Below are 20,292 nucleotides of genomic sequence, written 5' to 3'. Positions count from 1 at the left end.
GCATACTTTGGCCAACATATATACACCCTATCATACATTTATGTGACATATATTTTTAATATGATATGTTATCTTAGTATGTAATGTTCATATATATGTTGTGGATGGGATAAAACAAATCAGTAGTTAGAAGTTGAACAAAAATATATTACTTTAGCGACAATTGTCATAATATTAGTAGCTATCATATAGATATATATATGTTCTTTTTGTTATGGCCTATTCTAAAAAGTAAGAGCTCCAGTTTTTTCTTAGTTAGGCATTAGTTAGAATATTAAAAAGTTCGAATCTCTTTTGAGACATTTTCATTTTTTTACTATCGAGTCTCCCCTGTAATGCTACTGACATAGTTTAAAAATCTGATTCTTCTTATTATGGTGCAGCAAGTTGGTTTTTCCATTGATAATTAATTAATATCTGCTTTAAAATAATAGAATTTTCTCACTAATCCTAAAATCTTTGATAAACTAACATATCTAATCAGATTTGTTGTGCCTTTCTTAAAAAACAGCCACTTAATCACCAAAAAACATATAAAAAATCCAAGTCGACCAACTGTCCTTTTTACCTATTTTACTTTCTTTGCTAAACATAATGTACACATCTTCTTCTTGCTTTCTCCCTCACTCATCACTTCTCCTTTATAATAAGCTCATAATCTTCATTATTTTTAAAAAACACCTACACAAAAACCAAATAATTTAACCTGTTGGACTAGTTATCCAACCCGTCTATTTTGCCACCTCTAACGAAAACCCGGCCATGGCAGGCAACATAAATTTTCTCCCTTGTTCTTGTTCATTTCGATTATTTTGTAAGTTCAATATTGATGATGATGATGATGATCAAGAACCAAATTTCCGATCTCAATCATTCTCACAAGAATCTTTCAACTCTTCTTTCTCCTCGAGATCAAGCCTTCCAACTTCAATATCCGCCATGATTCCACCATCAACCACCCTCCAACACCATTGTATCTCCACATTTAAACCGGATTCTTCCCATATCCTTTCTCTAACCATCTCCGAAAACCACCTCTTCATTGGCACATCCACCCACATCCACCTTCTCCCTACCACCAATGACAACAAACTCATTTCAATTCCTTGTAATAGCGCGGTCAAATCTTTCCACATCCTTAATGAAGATATACTAATCACTGCCCACCAAGATCATAAAATCCGTATTTGGAGAATAAATAAACTCAAAACTGTACCATCAGGAATAGGTTCTGAGTTCAAGGGCAAGGCCCGTCAGGACATAAAGTACAGTCTTAAAATCATTACAACTTTACCAACCTTAAAAGACCGTTTAACAAAAATTCTATTTGCCAAAAACTATGTTACAATTCGTCGTCATAAAAAACTCACATGGGTCCACCATATCGATGCAGTATCCTCATTAGCAATCTCAAAGGATAAATCATTGATTTACTCTGCTTCATGGGATAGAAGCTTCAAGGTTTGGAGGGTATCCGATTTCAAGTGTTTGGAATCAGTTTCAAATGCACATGATGATGCTATTAACGCTATTGTGCTATCTAATGAAGATTTTGTATACACAGGTTCAGCTGACAAGAAAATAAAAGTATGGCAATATAACAAAATGGAACGAAAACACGAGCTAATTAGCTCATTATTGCACCATAAGTCCGCGGTGAATGCGTTGGCTTATGATGCTAGTTCGTGTATATTGATATCCGGGGCGTGTTCAGGTGTTATGATAGCGAGTGAAAGGAAGTTTTCGGATGATGATCAACATATGGTTGTGATAGGGGCACTTTTGGGCCATAAAAAGGCCATTTTGTGTGTGAAACTTGTCAAGGAGTTGGTATGTAGTGGCTCAGCTGATAAGACGGTGAGGTTATGGCGGAGAACGGTGGGGGGAAGTTATTCGTGTTTGGGTTTCTTGGATGGTCATGGTGGTCCGGTGAAGTGTTTGGCATTCTCGAATGATAGTGATAGTGATAGTGATGGTGATGGTGATGGAAGAGGGTACATGGTTTATAGTGGTGGTTTGGATGGTGATATCAAAGTATGGAAAGTTTGGGTTCCAAGTCTTTGATACTTGTTGACACAAAAACAAATTTTGGGATTGTTATTTCCTTGATGAAGATGTTCTTCTTGTAAGGAATTTTTTTTTTTTTTGGTATTATATGCATTTCAAATAGCAACTACTACGGTATAGATGCAAGTATCTTAATCGTGTTTTGGTTATCTCATTCTTGAAAAAAACCACATAAGATATCACAATTATCTCAAACCGCCAATTAAATTAATCAATCGTCTTTTGCATTTGGATAGTGGGTTCTTTTTATAATAAGTCTAGTCAAGAATCACAATTAAAGTCATGGCAAAAAAGATATTAAAAGCTCAATTCAGCTCACAACTAAAACTTTATAAAGATGCCAAACTTCTAATGATATTCAAATATAACATCTACGAGTACATTTAGTGATGAAAAATACTTTATAAACTTGGATCGAATAATGAGTAGATTGGATATAAGGGGACAAGGGGTGAAAAGTGGATTTGAAAGATTTGACAATATTTATACTAGGGTTGAATCTTTCCCTTTTTTTTTTTTTTTTTTTTTCTTTTGACTGATATCCATTTGTTTTAAAAAGAATTTCACTACATTAAACCAAAGTAGAACCACAATTAACAAAATGTATAACAACATCAACAATATCGTATTTTGTTAGAAGCGTTAGCGGGATATATACAGGAAAGGTGAGATGCACTCATTAAACGTTATTTCTTTTCCGCAGATTAGGTCATTCTAATCTAATGAACGTCATTATTACATAAGGTGTTTCAAGTTTTATGCACATTCAAAATCACTTCAAGCTTGATTCTTTAGTTATTCATGGATGGAATTTCCATATATGGATATGTCCATTATTGTGCATTTAGTTTATCCCTATTAGTCTATAATAATCAAATTTGATTAATATATATTGGGTCAAATGATGAGGGTTATACACTTATACATATAGTACTCGTTGAAAAGACAACTTATAGAAATTTTGATAAAGATAATTTTAAGATTCGGAATTTTGCATTTCATATTTTTAGTTATCTCATACTTGAGGCAGTTGAGCTATTTCCAATGGGTCATGCAAACTAATGTTATGACTCCACGATCTATAAATGTATTTTGAAACGTCTTAGTTTTGTTAATACATTAAAATTAGCGGCACGACTTCTTGCCCAAATTTTTTATTTTCTATTATTTATATGTATTGATATGAATGCAATGTTTAATTTTACTTACATTGTATTCTTGAGTTTTTATTAAAAGAAAAGAAAGGAAAAGATTGGATAGGGGAAGAAAGGATTATACTAATATACTAATATCACATATAATATTTATATAGTTAGTCTAGGGTTTTACCCGTGGGGAAACCCAAGTCCCAATGGTTAGTAAGTAAATGGGTATCCATCGGGTCCGGGTCCGGATTTGGAACGAGGATTTTTAATCGGGTCCGTCATTGCCATCCAGTGTGATGTGATTTTATTCGATATCCATAAACCTAGCTAGTTTGTAAAGTTGTAACTTGTTTGATTTATACATTAACGTATTCGAGATAAAAAATGAAAAAATGTAAAATTAATAGTGCTTAGAACTTAGTTAAACAAATAGATGATAAGAAGTTTCAAAATTTTAACTTAACTTATTTATTGATTTTACTTGCATAAATTTTTAACTGAACTTATTTATTGATTTTACTTGCATAAATTTTTAACTTAACTTATACGAGTAATTCATTTTAGACTCCGCTGAAAAATGGATTATTCTAACTTTCATAATTCATATACAAAAATCAATATACCACTTAATTTTTATTTTTTTTCAACGCGTGTAAAGTACGTAGTAAAATTGTATCGATGACATCACGTTTATTTTTGTCAAATTGCTTTCTCTAGGTAAATATTATCTATTGATGATGATGATTTTATCGGCACGTAACCCTCCTAATGAAATTTTATATTGTTCAGTAAATTCGTATGTACCCTAATAACAATAGTTAATGAATTTAACAATATAATTATCAAGCAAACAGCTTTAACTAAACAATTGATTTTCTGAGAAAATTGTAAACAAATCCATGAAGTTATCTAATAATCTATACTTAGTGGAACAGGTATAAGTTGGCAAAAAGTCCATCTTTAATTTTGGTCCTTTTTTTTCTCCTTTCTGCAAAATGTTAAGAGATTGTGTAATTAAATATAGATTTTGCTAGTCACAGTTTTTAAAATTATGATTAACATATACTCCACAAATATATTGCATATAAAAACGATAAAATTTTATAAATAACTATAAACTGTGTACAATATTTTGTAACGTATTAACGAACTCCTTAAATTATTAGATGAAATGGAGCAAATTTACGTAAAACACGATGCATATGAATAAGCCCCTTATAGTTTAATGATCTATATACACAAACAATGAATTAACACGTTTAAGAATACTATAATAATAATAATAATAATACATATTCTACTTATAGGGGAAAGTAGTACAATAATGGAAGTAGATTTGACTAAGTTAAAAGTTCTCAACTACTTCTGATATTCGATTTGTTTATGATAATGGTTACATATATAGTACTGTATCTTTAAGGTTTCTATGTTTCAACAAATTGGATAAAGTTGTCAACTTGAAAGTTGTATCCTCTATTCTGAGTTGATACAATATGTGGAATTTAAAAGCTTTTTTGTTTTATATTTTTTTTTCTTTATAGTGAGTTGGGCAAAAAGTTATAATCAAACTTAAAACTTCAAAATACAAAAGGAAAAAGAATACGAAGCCAATCATGTCCTAAAATCTTCTACCTTTTTCTTCAATCTTCGATAAAGAATCCTTAACAATGGTTAAAATGTTTAGTTACAGATCGACGACAAATAAATAAATGAAAAATGTGGTAAATTTACGAGAAAATGACTTGAAAAAAAAAGACTTAAATAAGATTTTTGTTTTACTTTTATATAGCAATAATACATCAATATTGATATTGTCCAAAATTGTGATAGATAAGACTTGACACAGGCAAAAGATCAGACCGTACAAACTTTATATAAATCTTACACATGTGTTTTGTTTAGTCAGATCAATTGGTCAAGAAGTTCATCAAGATGTTAACATTGATAGAGAAGTAGACATCCCATATGCGTAGAGAATCTCATGTATCTATTGGATTTGATCGTCCAACTTAAGACATCCATGTAACTAGAACACGATTTGGTGTAGAATTTAAGTGGGGTGCTAAAAGACATATATTTTTTGGAGACTCAGGTTCAAAATTTGGAAGGTGTAATTTGATGTAATATTTGTGTAATTGATAATTTAGAGTAAAATTTAGATATTAATAGAAAGAAAAATTTTAACCCATATCCAGAACAATTTGTGCTTTAATTACATTGTAAATGAACTATACCATTAAAGAGGGTATTTTGGGATGCACATTTTGAAATGCTCAACTACATGAATGTTTAAAATGTAATTCAAAACTTATTAAAATTTTCAAATAATCCATCTCACAAATTAGGAAAGTGGAGCTAAACTCATGTATATCTTTTTGATCTAATGATTTGAAGTTGAGATGAGTTAGAAAGTTGTACATTCAAGATAAGACTATCTGACTTGAATATAATTAAGTATTTTTTTTTTCCGCCTAATACTAGATATTATCGAAACATATATATGAAAGAAAGTTGACTAATTTAAGACGAGTACTCTGTAGTTTGTACAACCAAAAAAGAGGAAAAAGATACACTTCGACCTATAGTAACAATTCAACAAAGTTCATATTTATCTTAACTTCTTGTTCGGTAAACACTTTGTAAGCATTACTAATAGTAGGAGAGTCGGTATCAGCGGGCAGGCTTCTTCTCCAATTTACTTTTGACCTTCAGGCCAATCCTAAGCTTAAAGTTGCTTCTATTCAACTTCTCTGTATCAAGGATCAACCTTATGGCCGAGTTACTATGGTTTGATTTACAAAGTAGACAAAGCTCGTATTGTTATCTTTAAAAATTATCCTTTTATAAAATTTAGCTGCCCATGTTTTATGAATTAAAACAATTAATTTATAAAGGGATAATTATCAAAGATACTAAAACAAACTTTGTTTATTTTGTAGATGACATCATACACAAATCAAACCGTAAACAACTTGACCACAAGGTCGATCCTTGAAAAGGTAAAACTAAACGGAAGCAACTTTATTGACTGGCATCGCAACCTTAGGATTGTCTTGTAGGCTGAAAGGAAGTTGATCCATCGGGGAAGAATCCTTGAGGCCCCAGCTCATTGCCTCTGCTACCACTATTCGTAATCCTTACACCAAAGTGTTTTATGAGTACCAAGAAGCAGCATGTCGTATGCTTGCTAGCATGACCCAGGAGTTCAAAAAGAACATTCCACAACCACCTTCCCAACAGCGTGTCCCTCGATGCTCTTGGCCCAAGCCTCTTCTGCCCTACTTAAAGGGTACTTTGAGTCGATAACAGTTTTCAGTTTTCCTTCTTTCACTAAATTCAGTAAACACCCAATCTCTTCGGTATTTGGGATCACAAGTAATGGCTGAAGTTGCTTCTTCGAGAACGTGATTTTATTCACAGCATAAGTCCAAAACGCACTACCACCTGGTGTTATATCGATTACTTTTCCAGATGAGCTTAGATTAGGCTCGAAGGTTGACCATGGGATGCCAGTGGCACAATGGATCACTGTGTCATATTTCTGTCCAGATGGGCTTTTAAGGGCTGCTCCTTCAGGGGTTTTATAGTCGAGAACCTCATCAGCTCCTAAGCTTTTGACAAATTCAATGTTGCGGGCCCCACATGTTGCTGTGACATGGGTGTTTCCAAGCTTGGCTAGTTGGACTGCATAATGACCCACACCGCCTGAAGCAGCTGTTACGAGGACATTTGTCCGTGGTTCGCTTTTATCCAACTTAAGTCCACCAGTTACAGTGAGGGAGTGGAGAGCAGTGCACCCTGCGATAACTAGACTCGCACCATCTGCAGCTGATACTTCTGGTGGTCTTAAAATTGTTGTGCCCTCCTTAGCCACAGAATACTCAGCCAGACCTCCACTTGCAGTTCCCTGTCAGCCAGCCCCAAAAAAAATGTGTAAGACAATAGATTGTGTTGTTAAGAGTTAATTTGTAAAATAGTAAATGATGGCATTGTCATGATTGAAGTAACAAGTTATATTCTTAATCAGATATAATTATGAGAATATGGTTTAGTATGCTTGATTTCATTATTGAATTATTGTTGACTTAAGTGATATTATCCAGACACGGACTCTCAAATGCAGCTAAACTTTGAATTCCATTCGTGTTTATATTATTTTCAATAAAACATCAGTGAGGTCTTATTAGAATGCAAAAAAGGTAGGACCTTTTAAAACTTTCTCAGTTTCTCCGTTGCATAAACCAACTAGTAAGACCAGCCTATAAACATGCACACTATGTATAATGCAATCTAAGAATATAAACTTATGGCGTAGTCGCATACATGATGAGACGATTGGTACTTATATAGTTTCATCTGAACTTCCCCTCTTCGGAATCATTTGCCAATATTGATACAGTAAAATTTGTGGTTCCTGAATTATAGCTAACAACTAAAAGTAGGCAGGTAATAAGAAATGACAAAAAAATACAACCAGATAAAACAGAAAGCACTATGATCAAACTCACCAGGGTAGAAACAATTTTGTCACCAGCTTTAAAATTCTTCACTCCCGGTCCGACCTCCACAACTTCTCCCGCCACATCACCAACTGTTCCAATAAACAAATTAGGCTATGCATACACTCACATACATGTGTTTTCAGAATTAAATGTCTAGTTGAAGTATATGTCGTTCTTGTAGAACTATGGGCTATTCTGATAGAATAGCAACGTACTTATCTCAACAATCTACATTGGTCACAATGAAAGCAGCCGGGGACAACTTGATCACTAAAAATAACGAAAGTGCTCCACTTTTGTCAAATTTTTATGCCATAAGAATAGCAATATATTTTTTCAAATATTCCCCAGTGGTGATTGTCAAGTTCCAAAAAATGACCACATTAGAACAATTTGCCAATTGAATATATAAATAGAGAACAAATTAGGCTTAAGACCTGATTTCCATAACTAAGTCACTCTGCAGTCCTGCAGATGCCCAATCAATTAAGTATACTAGACCAAGTTACCTAATCCCTATTAGTAAAAGAGTCAGACTAAGAAACTTAGGTTAAAAGTATACTAATAAGTAACAATTTTCTCAGCAAAGAAGGAAATCAGTACTTGTAAAAGGGTAAATGAATGAGGTTTTCCAAGTTCATGTTATGTGGGAAAGGCGAGCCTTTACCTTAGATGTACGCTGGTCTAAACAAGACCATTTCCTAGCCTTAAGTAAATTAACTTTTGATTACTAACAAATCCAGGTCGCACCATTTTCAGCAAGGCCCTTCGTCTGTAAGATGTGATAAGATCAAGTCAAGCTTTTTTACCTTTCTATTAAAAGATGAAATTGCCCCATAAGTTGTTAATTTTAGATAGTCATCTAATGTAATATTAGGATTTTGAGTCCCACTTTGTAAATAACTCCGAGAAGTCTTATCATGATCATCTACCGTGCCTTATCTATGGCCAACCTCATCGTACAAACAGCCTTTGCTGCCACAAGAAACAAATTTCTCTTCACAAACTACTAATCCTTACTAGGAAAACGGCATAACTTTTAAACAAAAAAAGCGATTATACTGGTTAAAAGAACCAAAAACAGAATTTGTACACCTTGTAGCTCGCAATAATCGGAAAAAGAGTATAACTATCTATATTTCTATTGCCTAATATTATGCTCTTTTCGACATTTGTCTGTCGCAGTATTTCTGTTGGGTCATACACACGGACACGGTTAAAACACTTTATATACACTTGTATATTTTTACTAGCTTACAGCAAAAGTGAGACAAAACCGAAAAATTGCTACTTTCCTTAGATGTCTAACACTCTAGCAGTCAAGCTAACATTTCGACAAGTCCAAAAACTCAATAAATAACATAATGTAGGCTAATTCAAGTAAACGAATCAACCTGGTATGAACGGAAACTTTTTGGGCAAAAAAGGCCGAACCACGCCTTTCTGAATTTTCCAATCGATCGGATTTATGCTTGCGGCTTCTATTTTCAGCAGAATCTCATCATTGCCAGGAGCCGGAACAGGGATTTCAACATGCTGCAAAACATATATAAAAAAATAACTATTTATTCAAGTAAAGTTGCAAGGAATTTCCATAATAAAATTTCATTTTGTTTCATTTTCTTACAACAAACATTTTGAGAGAGTTTGTTTGTTACATATAAAATAAAATAAAAAGTTCAGGACATATTAAAGTGATCACTGATCAAATAACATATGTAATATATCCATTTTGTTACTAATAATAGTAAATAAACTTCGTTACACTTAACATAGCAAAAATTATATTAGAATATATATAATAATGAAATACTAATAATTTTTGTTAAATGATATACCTTTAAACCAGCGGAACCTCCGCCGTAACAGGTGTACCAAACCGCCTGCATTAGTTTTCCGGCCATAGTTTATGTTCTCACCGATCGATCAAGTATGAGAGAGACGATGGGGATGAGAACGACGTCGTTTTGATGAAATTAAAAGGATGACTGGAGGGTCAATAATGTTGGACTCTGATTGACGAGGTTCACGTATTTTGACCTTTATTTTGCTCATGATCTACCTGCTTTACAACAACTGCATTTTTGTACGAGTATTAATATTAAAGAAAAATGATTAAGATTCGCCTAAAAATCCTCCATGACGACAAGTGGCAAAATCAAAGAATAAGATCATGAAAGAAAATAAGCAGATTTTGTCATATTTTAAGATTGTTAGGAGGTTTATTAGCCTAATTTTTAAAAGGATCTATCATTTCCTTTAATATTATTTTTTTAACATAAATTTTATAATTTAACGAACTTTTAACGAAACACCGTAAAACACTAAAATTACATGAAATAATTGGGACAGATTTGTCATAAGTTCCAAATTATATTATCTTTTCTCCTATAACATTTGATCCAAATAAAAAAAAAACAATTTTACGAAAACCTTCACCACTATTTCGATATTTCCATATTAATAATATTCTTATTAATATGATATATTCATCTCTATTAATAGTTATCTGAATGAACGATAAAAATAAAAAAAAATATATGTAATTTTCTTTCTTGTAAAACGAAAAAAAAAAACCCCATAGAGACCGCTTATTGTGTGAGGTGAACACTTGTATTTTGTACCAGAAAGGTACTAGTACAATGCAACAATAATGGTGGTATGATGCTGTCGTGATGATAGTGACAAATGGTGTCGTGATGATAGTGACAAATGGTGATGGTACGGATGAATAGTTTAAGTAAATAAAGAGAAATGGTAGTACATCTATTATATCAAAAATGTGTAACTTTTGGTGAGTTAATTCCCAAAATGTGCTTTGTCTTATAAAAGATGGATAGATGTATTCCTTTTTTCAAATAGTGTTCCAGTATATGCTTTTCTATATTATTATTTATTATTTTTTTATTTATTTTTTTTACATTACTTTCACGATGTATTTAGATTGATCTTTCTCATCTTTAGTAAATATATTACACTCTCATTATTCCATATTAGATTAAGTTTTAACTAATAACTTACAATCATGCAAATAAACCAATTTGTTAAAAAAGCTTTTTTGATTTTATTTTTTAACACAAACATATTGCTTTTGAAAACTTAATCTTACACTTCGTGGGGTTTACTTTTAGTTTCACTTCATGTTGATATCATTGTGATGTGCGAGTCCTCTGCTTGTTTGGTGAACCCGTTATGATCGAGTCCACATAACGATCACATGAACAGTATATGTTGAGTTGTTGAAATAGTTTTCGATAATGAATCATTTATCTATGGGAAGTGATAAACTTACCATAAAATTTGATTCATTTACCAAAATATACAAGTTTTATAACTAATTTTACAAGTCATTAATGCATAGTGGTGGTAGATATATCAAATTTTGTGGTACATACATCACCTCCCTTTATCAATGGGGTGATCTGGATGATTTACTAGTTGACTTACTAGTTGATGATTTACTAGTTGATCAAATTTTAGTCTACCTGTTACGGTAAGGGCATGCAGAGCGGTTCACCTTGCAACAACTAGGCTCGCACTATCTGCGGACTGCGGCTGATACTTCGGGTGGTCTAGGAACTGTTGAGCTTTCTTTAGCAACATCATACTCAGCTAGTCCACCACCTGCAGCCTGGCCACTGTCATCCAATCCAAAAAGATTAACATTCAATGAAAGGCATTCATTTTGTCTCCGTTCCATATGTAAGCATGTCATAGTTCCATAAGCAAGAAAATCTGTTGTGTAAATATCACATGCCATTAGTATATTGTATATAGCCAAATGCACCGTGGCTACTGGCTAGTATTGTCCCTTATTTTCTCGGGTCATAAGATGAAACTCACAAGGAACGAAACGATTTTATCCCCAACTTTAAATTTCTTCACTCGAACTCCAACCTCCATAACCTCCCTCGCTACATCACGAACTGATCCAAAAAATGACCCGACTCCATTAGTATAACCATAAAATCACACTTAAAAAAAAAAAAAATCAATTTCCTTTAAACTTGTTTCGCATTTCGCAACATCTTTAAGAGATTTTTTTTCTGTACTTAAAAACACATGAATTGCGGCACACAAACTTTCTTGGTCATAACCTGGTATATAAGGGAACTTCCGGGGTAAAATTTGGGTGTACCGTGCCTTTTTGAGGTTTCCTGTCGATCACTTATGTATATCATAAATGTATCATGGATGTGCCAAATATAACTGCTCATGTTTCTCGTATACGATATATCCATCCAAAATATCTTTCTGACATCCAAAATGATATGCATTTTTGTGGTATTATTGAAATATCAACACAAAAATGTCGAAAATATTTAGTACACGGGCTAGTAGTGGCTACACACTATGAAAACAAAACAAGAGAACCAAAAATGAAATGATGCCGAGTAACAAACTATTTGGAAATAGATAAAATTACCTTCAAACCGGAGGAACCTCCCCATAAAAGTGTGCCAAGCAGCCTGCATCATTTTCCTGGCCATATAATTCATCAACCAAATCAAGTCTCTGATCTACAGCTTCAACTTGAAGGTGAGGGAGCAACTCTTCGAGATTTATGAATACTGAAAGATTCCTAATGCAAACTCTGCTTGGAAATGTCTTGATACTTAATCATGTCTTGAAAACAATGATTTTTGTAATATGCAAACACGACAATTCAGTAATATGTAACAGATGAATATATCAGTAATATGTAACAGATGAATATATCAGTAATATGTAACAGATGAATATATAGACTGCTGCTACGTTTACAAGATATACAAAAAGATTCATTATCATAACAAAAAAGAAAATATTTTCACGTATGTGGTTTCTTCGTTTTCAAGAACATGTACAGATTAAGCCCCGTCCCATTAACACGTCACTTAGAACTAGTTTACATGTCTAATTCTAGCAAATTGCAAATACAAAAACAATATAATACATCAAGAAAGCTGAAATTTTTGACACTTTATTGAAAGGTAATAGACGACACTCTAACAGCCCCATAAGATACACCCCAACTATAAAACCAACGCCAAGTAAAATTCATCATTTTAGGTCACGGCTCCACAACTACCTTCCCAGTAGCATGTCCCTCGATGCTCTTGGCCCAGGCCTCTTCAGCTCGACTTAGAGGATATGTCGAATCAATCACAGTTTTTAATTTCTGTTCCTTGACCAACTTTACAAGACACTCAATCTCCTCTGCCTTTGGTATCACAATTAATGGCTGGAGTTGCTTCTTTGAGAAGGTGATTGTGTTCACAGCATAAGTCCAAAATGTACCACCGCTTGGAGTTATATCGATTACCTTCCCAGTTGGGCTAAGGTTAGGCTTAAAGGTTGACCATGGGATACCGGTGGTGCAATGAATCACTATATCATACTTCTGACCTGACGGGCTTTTAAGGGCAGCTCCTTCTGGCGTCTTGTAGTCGAGAACCTCATCGGCCCCTAAACTTTTGACAAAGTCAATATTACGGGTACCACATGTTGCTGTGACGTGGGTGTTACCGAGTTTTGCTAGTTGGACCGCATAGTGTCCCACCCCACCTGACGCGGCAGTTACAAGAACATTTGTGAGTGGTTCGTCCTTGTCCAGCTTCATCCCGCCAGTCACAGCAAGGGCATGGAGGGCGGTGCATCCTGCAACAACAAGACTAGCTCCATCTGCAGCTGATACTTCCGGTGGTCTTTGAACTGTGCTGCTCTCCTTAGACACAGCATACTGGGCCAGTCCTCCACCTGCTCCCCCCTGTCACCCCGTCCAGAATAAAAAGAAAATAAGGGTAAAAAAACGTATGTAGTTTATACTTGGTAAAATGAATTTAGGATACCCTTAAACCCACACTCAAAAGGGTACAAAGAAGGAATATGAACTTGTGTCATCACAATTATCAATTAAGAGGGAGATTTCAACCCAATATCTTATATAGGATTCATGTGGGTTGAGTTTTAATTCAAATGGGTCAGATCGATCAAATCAAGAAAGTTAGTCAAAAGAATGTTGTTTTTTGTAATCAAAACTACCAAACTAAATATTTATAAAAATGATAAGACAAAAAAGTATCTGCAAGTCCAGCCCAACTTACCCAACCTCCAAATGTTGCCACCTCTAATTGCAAATAACAAACCGGTATGATGTATGAATATAAAGTACCACTATTACTATTAACTCGATTCCCAACATGTAATTAGCAGAATTTGAGTAATAAGTAAAGAAACAAAGTCACAATAAACAAAGATGAAACTCACAAGGTAGGTAATAACTTTGTCACCAACTTTAAATTTCTCTACTCCAGGTCCAATCTCCACAACCTCCCCTGCTACATCACTAACTGCTCCAACAAAAGGATATTGTTATGTATATGCGTACATGTGTGTTGGCACATAATATATGGAGGAAGAAGAAAGTTGACAAACCAAGTAGTCGAACAGGTTGGGACGCTTATCAATGTATTAAAAATTATTAATTTAGGACGTTATGATAACAATATGGTCCTTTATACTAGTAGACCTCAAGTCTCTTTAGACCTGTAGACCTCTGTGATGAATTGGATTTTTATCCAGGTGTTTATTAGTACTTGTCTAACTTTTAAGCTTTCAATTTGCATGATATGTGACAGTCTATATTCTGTCCTGCGTCGCTAGATGATGATTCTGAATGAAGTACCCTACTAACCTGGAGTATATGGAAATTTTCGGGGCATGATAGGGCGAGCTACTCCTTTCTGAATTTTCCAGTCGATAGGATTAATGCTTGCTGCTTCTATTTTCACCAGAATCTCGCCTTTGCCAGGAGCAGGAACAGGGATTTCAACATGCTGCATAGAGAGCATATAACCAACATGAATAAGTACACTAATAAATAGGGACAGTTTATTATAATAGATATCTTGTAGCAAAGCTGTATCCAAGAGTTGGAGGATCCTTACATGGTAAATAGAAAAATGGAAAAGGGGCTAGAAAGAAGCCTAACCAAGCTCATAACTATTCAGTAATGTGGCACGCCCTAAATGGAGAAAAAGCTCATAATGTGTTGACGATGCAGCACACAATCTAGCTTAGCCCAGCTAATGGATCCAATCGCTTGTTTTAGCCTTTGATTTTATATGTCTTCTAATTCTATTTTTATTTTGGGGTAAATGGGCGGGAACCCTCTAGTCCCATGTACCGTCTTGGTATCCAGAGCGCACACCGCATAAACTCATTCCCGGTAAGTCACCATTCTGACACAATCACACATGGATCACAGTTCACAAGATATAGTTTCTCCACTTGCCTTTGATGAGTTTCAAACATGTGACCTATACCTATAGTATAGCCTTCATCTGTGAGACCATGTGGTCAGATAGTGGTGGTAACACTTGGGTTTTACCCCCCTTTGGTCTGTTTTTATTTAATTTCAATAGAAATTTGTACCTCAAATAATGAGTACAAAGCTTGTCCTCAACAATCGATTCTTGTTTGATATCATATTATCAATTTATCATTATCTAAACTACACTAGAAAGCAATTTGTAACTTATCCAAAAAAAAACATTCAGGAATTCATTTCTAGAGTCTATTGAAACTAAGCGGTATAATCTAGGCCTCCCAATACTAGTTCTCTTACTTCCATTCAATCTAGGGGATGCAATATGATCGTAATCAAGTTTACTTGTTTTTTGTCTAACCTAAGCTAGTAGCATTTTTGTTCAAGTGCATTTAATCTAACGCCGCACAATACGGCAATACCATATTTGATCATTATGGGTCCATTGGAATGACTTTGGGTAAATAATGTTCATATGATGTAAAATCCTCAAATATCACCCAGGTTAAAAGATAATACTAGTAAATAATTACAGTAGTAGAATAAAACAAATGAAGGAATAAGAAGTAAAACGTAAAAAGTAGTCCTGTATAATTTATTTTTTTTTACCTTGAGACCAGCGGAACCTCCACCATAAGAATCGTAAGAAACAGCCTCCATCATTTTTCCTGATGCCATGTTTTTTTATCACTGAACTTATATCGGTTACCGACTTACCGTTTCGTTTATTAATTTATTTATTTTTTCTATATGATATGATATGTGAATGAAGTTTATTGTTTTGTTTTTGAAATGTTTGAGTCGGTTGACATGAAGATTCTTTTGACTTCTATATTACAGCCTTTTCTAAAATTATCCATGACTAAGATCGGTGAAAGGTCTTCATACTTTGGACCGCTTAGCGTTAAGGAGTGGTCCACGATTTGGTTAATATACTTAATCTTTTATCCAATCAAAACCTTCCAACTCATTACTATCTAATTTAAACTAATTCTTACCTAAAACATACATACCTAATTAATTAAACTTACCCAAATTCATTTTTTTTTTCTTTTATTTTTATTCCACCAATAATTTAACTAAACATTTTATTAAAAACTTAAAAAAACATTACATAACACTTAAAAAAACAATACATAATTAAAAAAAAACATTAAAATAAAAACAATACATAATAAAAAAAAACATTAAAATAAAAACACTAGACTTATTTATAAAAAAAAAACAAAAAACTAGTCGTCGAGATGTCCCAAGTCTTGAGCCCACACGTGTTGAATGAGGTCATAACGAATACGATGATGGATTTCTTCTTATAGTAACTCCGCTAAAAAGGTCTCGTCCGACACTGGTTGGACCGGTTGGTCCATGATGTGAACCGGCGAGATAGCTCGACCATCACCTTTTATCACCATGTTATGCAAAATACACGTCGCGTAAACATACTGACCAATCTTGTGTTTGTTGTGTGTGTTAAAATGAATATATAAAGTTTTATATATATATATATATATATATATATATATATATAGGGAGAAAGGTTTTTTTTTTAAATAAAACTCATTTTAGCCGGGGGGGGGGGGGGGGGGGGGGGAGGTCCACACCTTTCCAACGTTCAAAAGTGATACCCGCAAGTCGGTTTAGGAGCTCAAAGTCATACCCGATTTCACCTTAGCCGATTCTTACCCAATACGTGGAAATGGTGTTACCGATCGGGTTTAGGGAACCCGAGCCCTACCCGACCCCACTCCTTCCCCCCTTAGGTGGTTATTAGATTCGAGATTCACTTTTTGTGGACGGAGTGACAAATTATTTGAGGCATACGAAAGTTTCGATTTGGAGGTGGCCATGGGTATGTTTGCAGGTGGGAGTTCAACAAAGTTATAAATGAGTCGAGTTAAGCTTGGTTTATTCAAGATCGATAAGCTTCAATGTTGGAGAACTTGTAGCATATTAAAATGCATGTATACAAAATCTATGGGTAGAATTAACATGAGGGTAAGATGGTACTTAACCATTGGATGATCTTGGCATGTGCAATATGGGTCAGCGCACAGGACCCTGCTTCTAAAGCGGACCCCTATTTTTTAAACGGCCTCCAGTTTTAAAAAATTCTTAGTTTTATATTAATAAAATTTAAATATTTATAATAAATTTATTATTCTCGTAATTTATAGATATTACTTCTTGTATATTACTAATCAAGCAATTGCCTCTCTTAAAAGAAGATTCGTACAATACAAAGAGTATGAAAATACTTTTGGCTTCCTGTTTAATTCTAACAAGTTGCACTCTTTTGATCACAAGAGCCTTAATGCATGTTGTAGTCGTTTAGACGATGCTCTCAAGAATGGTGGACAATCTGATATCGATGCAAATGAACTATATGTGGAGCCGAAGTTGCCTAGGAATTTACTACCTTGTAATAATATGAGAGCAATTGACATTTTACATTATATAAAGCGGGTGGATTGTTTTCCTAATGCATGTATTGCATATAGAGTGTTGTTGTCTATTTCGGTGACCGTGACAATTGCGTTTTTCAAAACTTAAGCTATTAAAGTCATGCTTGCGGTCAACAATGTCACAAGAGAGGTTGAATGTATTGGCAATGATAGCAATTGAGAATGATTTATTAGATAGTATTGATTATAAAAGTTTGATCAATGATTTTGCATCAAAGACGACTCAAAGAAAGACATTATTCAACCAAGAATGAAATCAATGATAAGTTCTAACTACCTTTATGATATGAACATTTCGTGTTTAAAGAATCTTATAAGCAATTAATACTTTTTTTTACACTTATAGTAATTATCGTAATATATATATATATATCTTATTTTGTATATGGGCCCCATTTTTAAATTCGATCTCGCACACGAACATTGAATTTTACTTGCTGGTCCTGTATTTAACTCTTTCCAATCAACACAACTTCTTATAGAAAATTTTAATTTAATGGTAAACCAAAGTTGACTATTGTAACTTTTTACCTTGTCTAAAAGGGTGGTATTTTGGGTTCAAACTCAGACATTAACGTTAAATTATTAACTTAAAAATAGTCAATGATTAACCCCTTATTATTTGTTGTTGGAAAAGATCTGTTTGTTGACATGATCATATGATTTTAATAGATACCACAGAATAGCATCATGAAAAATTAATCTTAAATATTTTTAAATTTTTATAAAGTGTACGTACTTATAAAATGAAAAAATAAATCATGATTGATAATAACTATAACGGTATCTACGTGTTATGGTGGTGTAATGACAGTGGTGGTGGCGTGTGGCGGTAGAGCCGGTGTTGGAGGTGGTGGCGGTGCTGGCGATGTAATGGCAGCGGAGGCAATGACAACGATTGTTGATGTAATGCGGTTTTTATACGATTGTTGATGAATAGTTTAACCTTTAAAAGGCTTTTTATTATTGAAGATAAAAGCTTTTTTACAAAAACCTGTTACATAGTTTTACATTTTTTATACAAATAAGTTTTCTAAAATTCACCATTAGGGATGCTCTTAGTCAAGGAGTAGTAATATAGTATATATAAGGAATAATAATATTAAACAAAATAACTGCTAATAAATTAATAAATTAACTTATGTAATATATTTTTTAATATCTTTATATATATAATAAATTTTTTAGAAAGATTATTATGTGTTAAGATCACATATTGTTTAAAAACTTTTTTTTCTTATTTATGATGTCATATTTAAAAGAATCTCATTTAATGCTTATTTAAAATCCTAATCTTTTATTTGAAAAAATATATAAATATATATAATGTAATGAAATGTCTTTTATTTCCTATTAACAAAATAGATATTATTATTTTATATATTATTGTATTGGTCGATTCACTATGTTCATATCAAGTTATAATATTTCAATAACAAAAATTACATACATTATATATATATATATATATATATATATATATATATATATATATATTATGTTTGAAAGTTTTAATTAAAATGTTCGGATTGAACCCGGGGTTATTAACTAGTTATTTTAAAAACTAACATTTATATTTTTTTTATTACTAGAAAACAGTTATATACTTGATGATCATTACACATGTAAAATATATGAAATATTAACAGCAAAGCTCCTATCTAATTAATACTCCGTACAAGAGAAATGTTTGAGTGACAAACAAATATTTACTAACAAAGTTTACAAACATATGTGGACCAATGAAATAAGGAGAGAGAGAGAATAAAGAGAAAAGAAAAATAACTTAATTGGTGGTTATGGATGATACATATGTTTGTAAACTTTGTTAGTAAAAGTTTGTTTGTCTAACTAGCATTAATCATGAATAATACTCCAAAAATTAATATGAATTTAAAAAACTTAAACAGTTATTTTAAAGATATAACATAATGTACGGGTTCGAGTCTTGGGTATCTCATCTCAATGTATTTTCCATGAGGGAGGTGGAGGTCCATCGATTTGTTGGTTAAAATTGCTTCCAGCACGTCTAAATCGAAAATAACTTTAAAAAAAATAAATTATAGTATACTAGTATTTACATAAAAAAAAAAAAAAAAGTTAACTTATAAATATGTTGGGTTTTGCAGGTCAACGTGAAAGTCAGACATTCATTTACAGCTAAATTTGTAGGGTTTCATTCAATTACTAATCAATCCCACATTTACTTGAATCACCATAATAAATCATCAAACTGAAAACAACAACTATTTTCAAGTCAAGGATCTTCCTCCTTGGATTGTACGAAGTACGAACCCGAATCAAACAAGCCGTGGAAGCCGCCGTAATTAAATTGTAGTTTGGAAATTGCTCCAAGAGAACCACCGAACCTGATCTATGTATCTGCAGGCAGGGTCTGTATGAAGAGTTCCGACAAGTTGAAGGTATGTAAAGCATCCGATGATTAATGTTACCAGATTCTCGCTCTTCTCGAAATCTTACTTGACTTAAACGAGAACGAAAAGTTTTTTTTGTCAAAACAGCAGATTTTTAATAAAAACAAGCAACTGTTTCAAACACAAACCCATTGTGATGTTTTAATAGATGATGTATGTTGTCTTTCATCGGAAGGTAAGATGTATAATGATAACGGGGAGGGGAATGCCTGATGATGTTGCTACCCGTTTTTTTTGACGAACAAGCTCAATAATTTGTTGCCGGTCTTGGCGTTGGTGGATTATGATCCGAATGGGATTGAAATCATGTGTACTTACAGATGTGGCTCTGATAGTTTAGCATTTGACAGTGAAAGTTTGGTAACAACATGC

At 33.2% G+C, this 20,292-nt stretch overlaps 3 protein-coding genes across 3 annotated transcripts; 1 reads left to right on the top strand and 2 right to left on the bottom strand.

The window, feature by feature from the left end:
- The first annotated feature begins 692 nt into the window (after positions 1 to 692).
- On the top strand, positions 693 to 2,188 carry LOC122583805 (protein JINGUBANG-like). Its single transcript, XM_043756180.1, has one exon. The coding sequence runs from the start codon at positions 763 to 765 to the stop codon at positions 2,062 to 2,064; it is 1,302 nt and encodes a 433-aa protein (XP_043612115.1). The 5' UTR covers positions 693 to 762; the 3' UTR covers positions 2,065 to 2,188.
- Positions 2,189 to 5,713: 3,525 nt separating this feature from the next.
- LOC122581923 (chloroplast envelope quinone oxidoreductase homolog) lies at positions 5,714 to 9,774 on the bottom strand. The gene is made up of 4 exons (XM_043754239.1): positions 9,553 to 9,774; positions 9,109 to 9,250; positions 7,721 to 7,803; positions 5,714 to 7,119 (listed from the first exon to the last, which is right to left on the bottom strand). The coding sequence occupies exons 1-4, from the start codon at positions 9,616 to 9,618 to the stop codon at positions 6,418 to 6,420; spliced, it is 993 nt and encodes a 330-aa protein (XP_043610174.1). The 5' UTR covers positions 9,619 to 9,774; the 3' UTR covers positions 5,714 to 6,417.
- Positions 9,775 to 12,484: 2,710 nt separating this feature from the next.
- On the bottom strand, positions 12,485 to 15,839 carry LOC122581551 (chloroplast envelope quinone oxidoreductase homolog). Its single transcript, XM_043753783.1, has 4 exons — positions 15,633 to 15,839; positions 14,391 to 14,532; positions 13,964 to 14,046; positions 12,485 to 13,463 (listed from the first exon to the last, which is right to left on the bottom strand). Exons 1-4 carry the CDS (start codon positions 15,699 to 15,701, stop codon positions 12,768 to 12,770), a joined length of 990 nt encoding a protein of 329 aa, XP_043609718.1. The 5' UTR covers positions 15,702 to 15,839; the 3' UTR covers positions 12,485 to 12,767.
- Between the last annotated feature and the right edge of the window lie 4,453 nt (positions 15,840 to 20,292).

The sequence above is a fragment of the Erigeron canadensis genome, chromosome 9 (assembly GCF_010389155.1).
Source record: "Erigeron canadensis isolate Cc75 chromosome 9, C_canadensis_v1, whole genome shotgun sequence".
Taxonomy (NCBI): Eukaryota; Viridiplantae; Streptophyta; class Magnoliopsida; order Asterales; family Asteraceae; genus Erigeron; species Erigeron canadensis.
This window is presented reverse-complemented; position numbering and strand designations above follow the sequence as displayed.

Excerpts from the sequence above, each read along its gene's own strand:
- LOC122583805 (XM_043756180.1), top strand. The coding sequence starts at position 763 with ATGGCAGGCAACATAAATTTTCTCCCTTGTTCTTGTTCATTTCGATTA.
- LOC122581923 (XM_043754239.1), bottom strand. The coding sequence starts at position 9,618 with ATGGCCGGAAAACTAATGCAGGCGGTTTGGTACACCTGTTACGGCGGA. Across the intron at positions 7,804-9,108 it reads AAAGTTTCCGTTCATACCAG|TTGGTGATGTGGCGGGAGAA; the intron begins GTTGATTCGTTT and ends TTATTGGAACAG. Across the intron at positions 7,120-7,720 it reads ACAAAATTGTTTCTACCCTG|GGAACTGCAAGTGGAGGTCT; the intron begins GTGAGTTTGATC and ends GCTGGCTGACAG.
- LOC122581551 (XM_043753783.1), bottom strand. The coding sequence starts at position 15,701 with ATGGCATCAGGAAAAATGATGGAGGCTGTTTCTTACGATTCTTATGGT. Across the intron at positions 14,533-15,632 it reads GAGGTTCCGCTGGTCTCAAG|CATGTTGAAATCCCTGTTCC; the intron begins GTAAAAAAAAAT and ends CTCTCTATGCAG. Across the intron at positions 14,047-14,390 it reads AAAATTTCCATATACTCCAG|TTAGTGATGTAGCAGGGGAG; the intron begins GTTAGTAGGGTA and ends TTGTTGGAGCAG.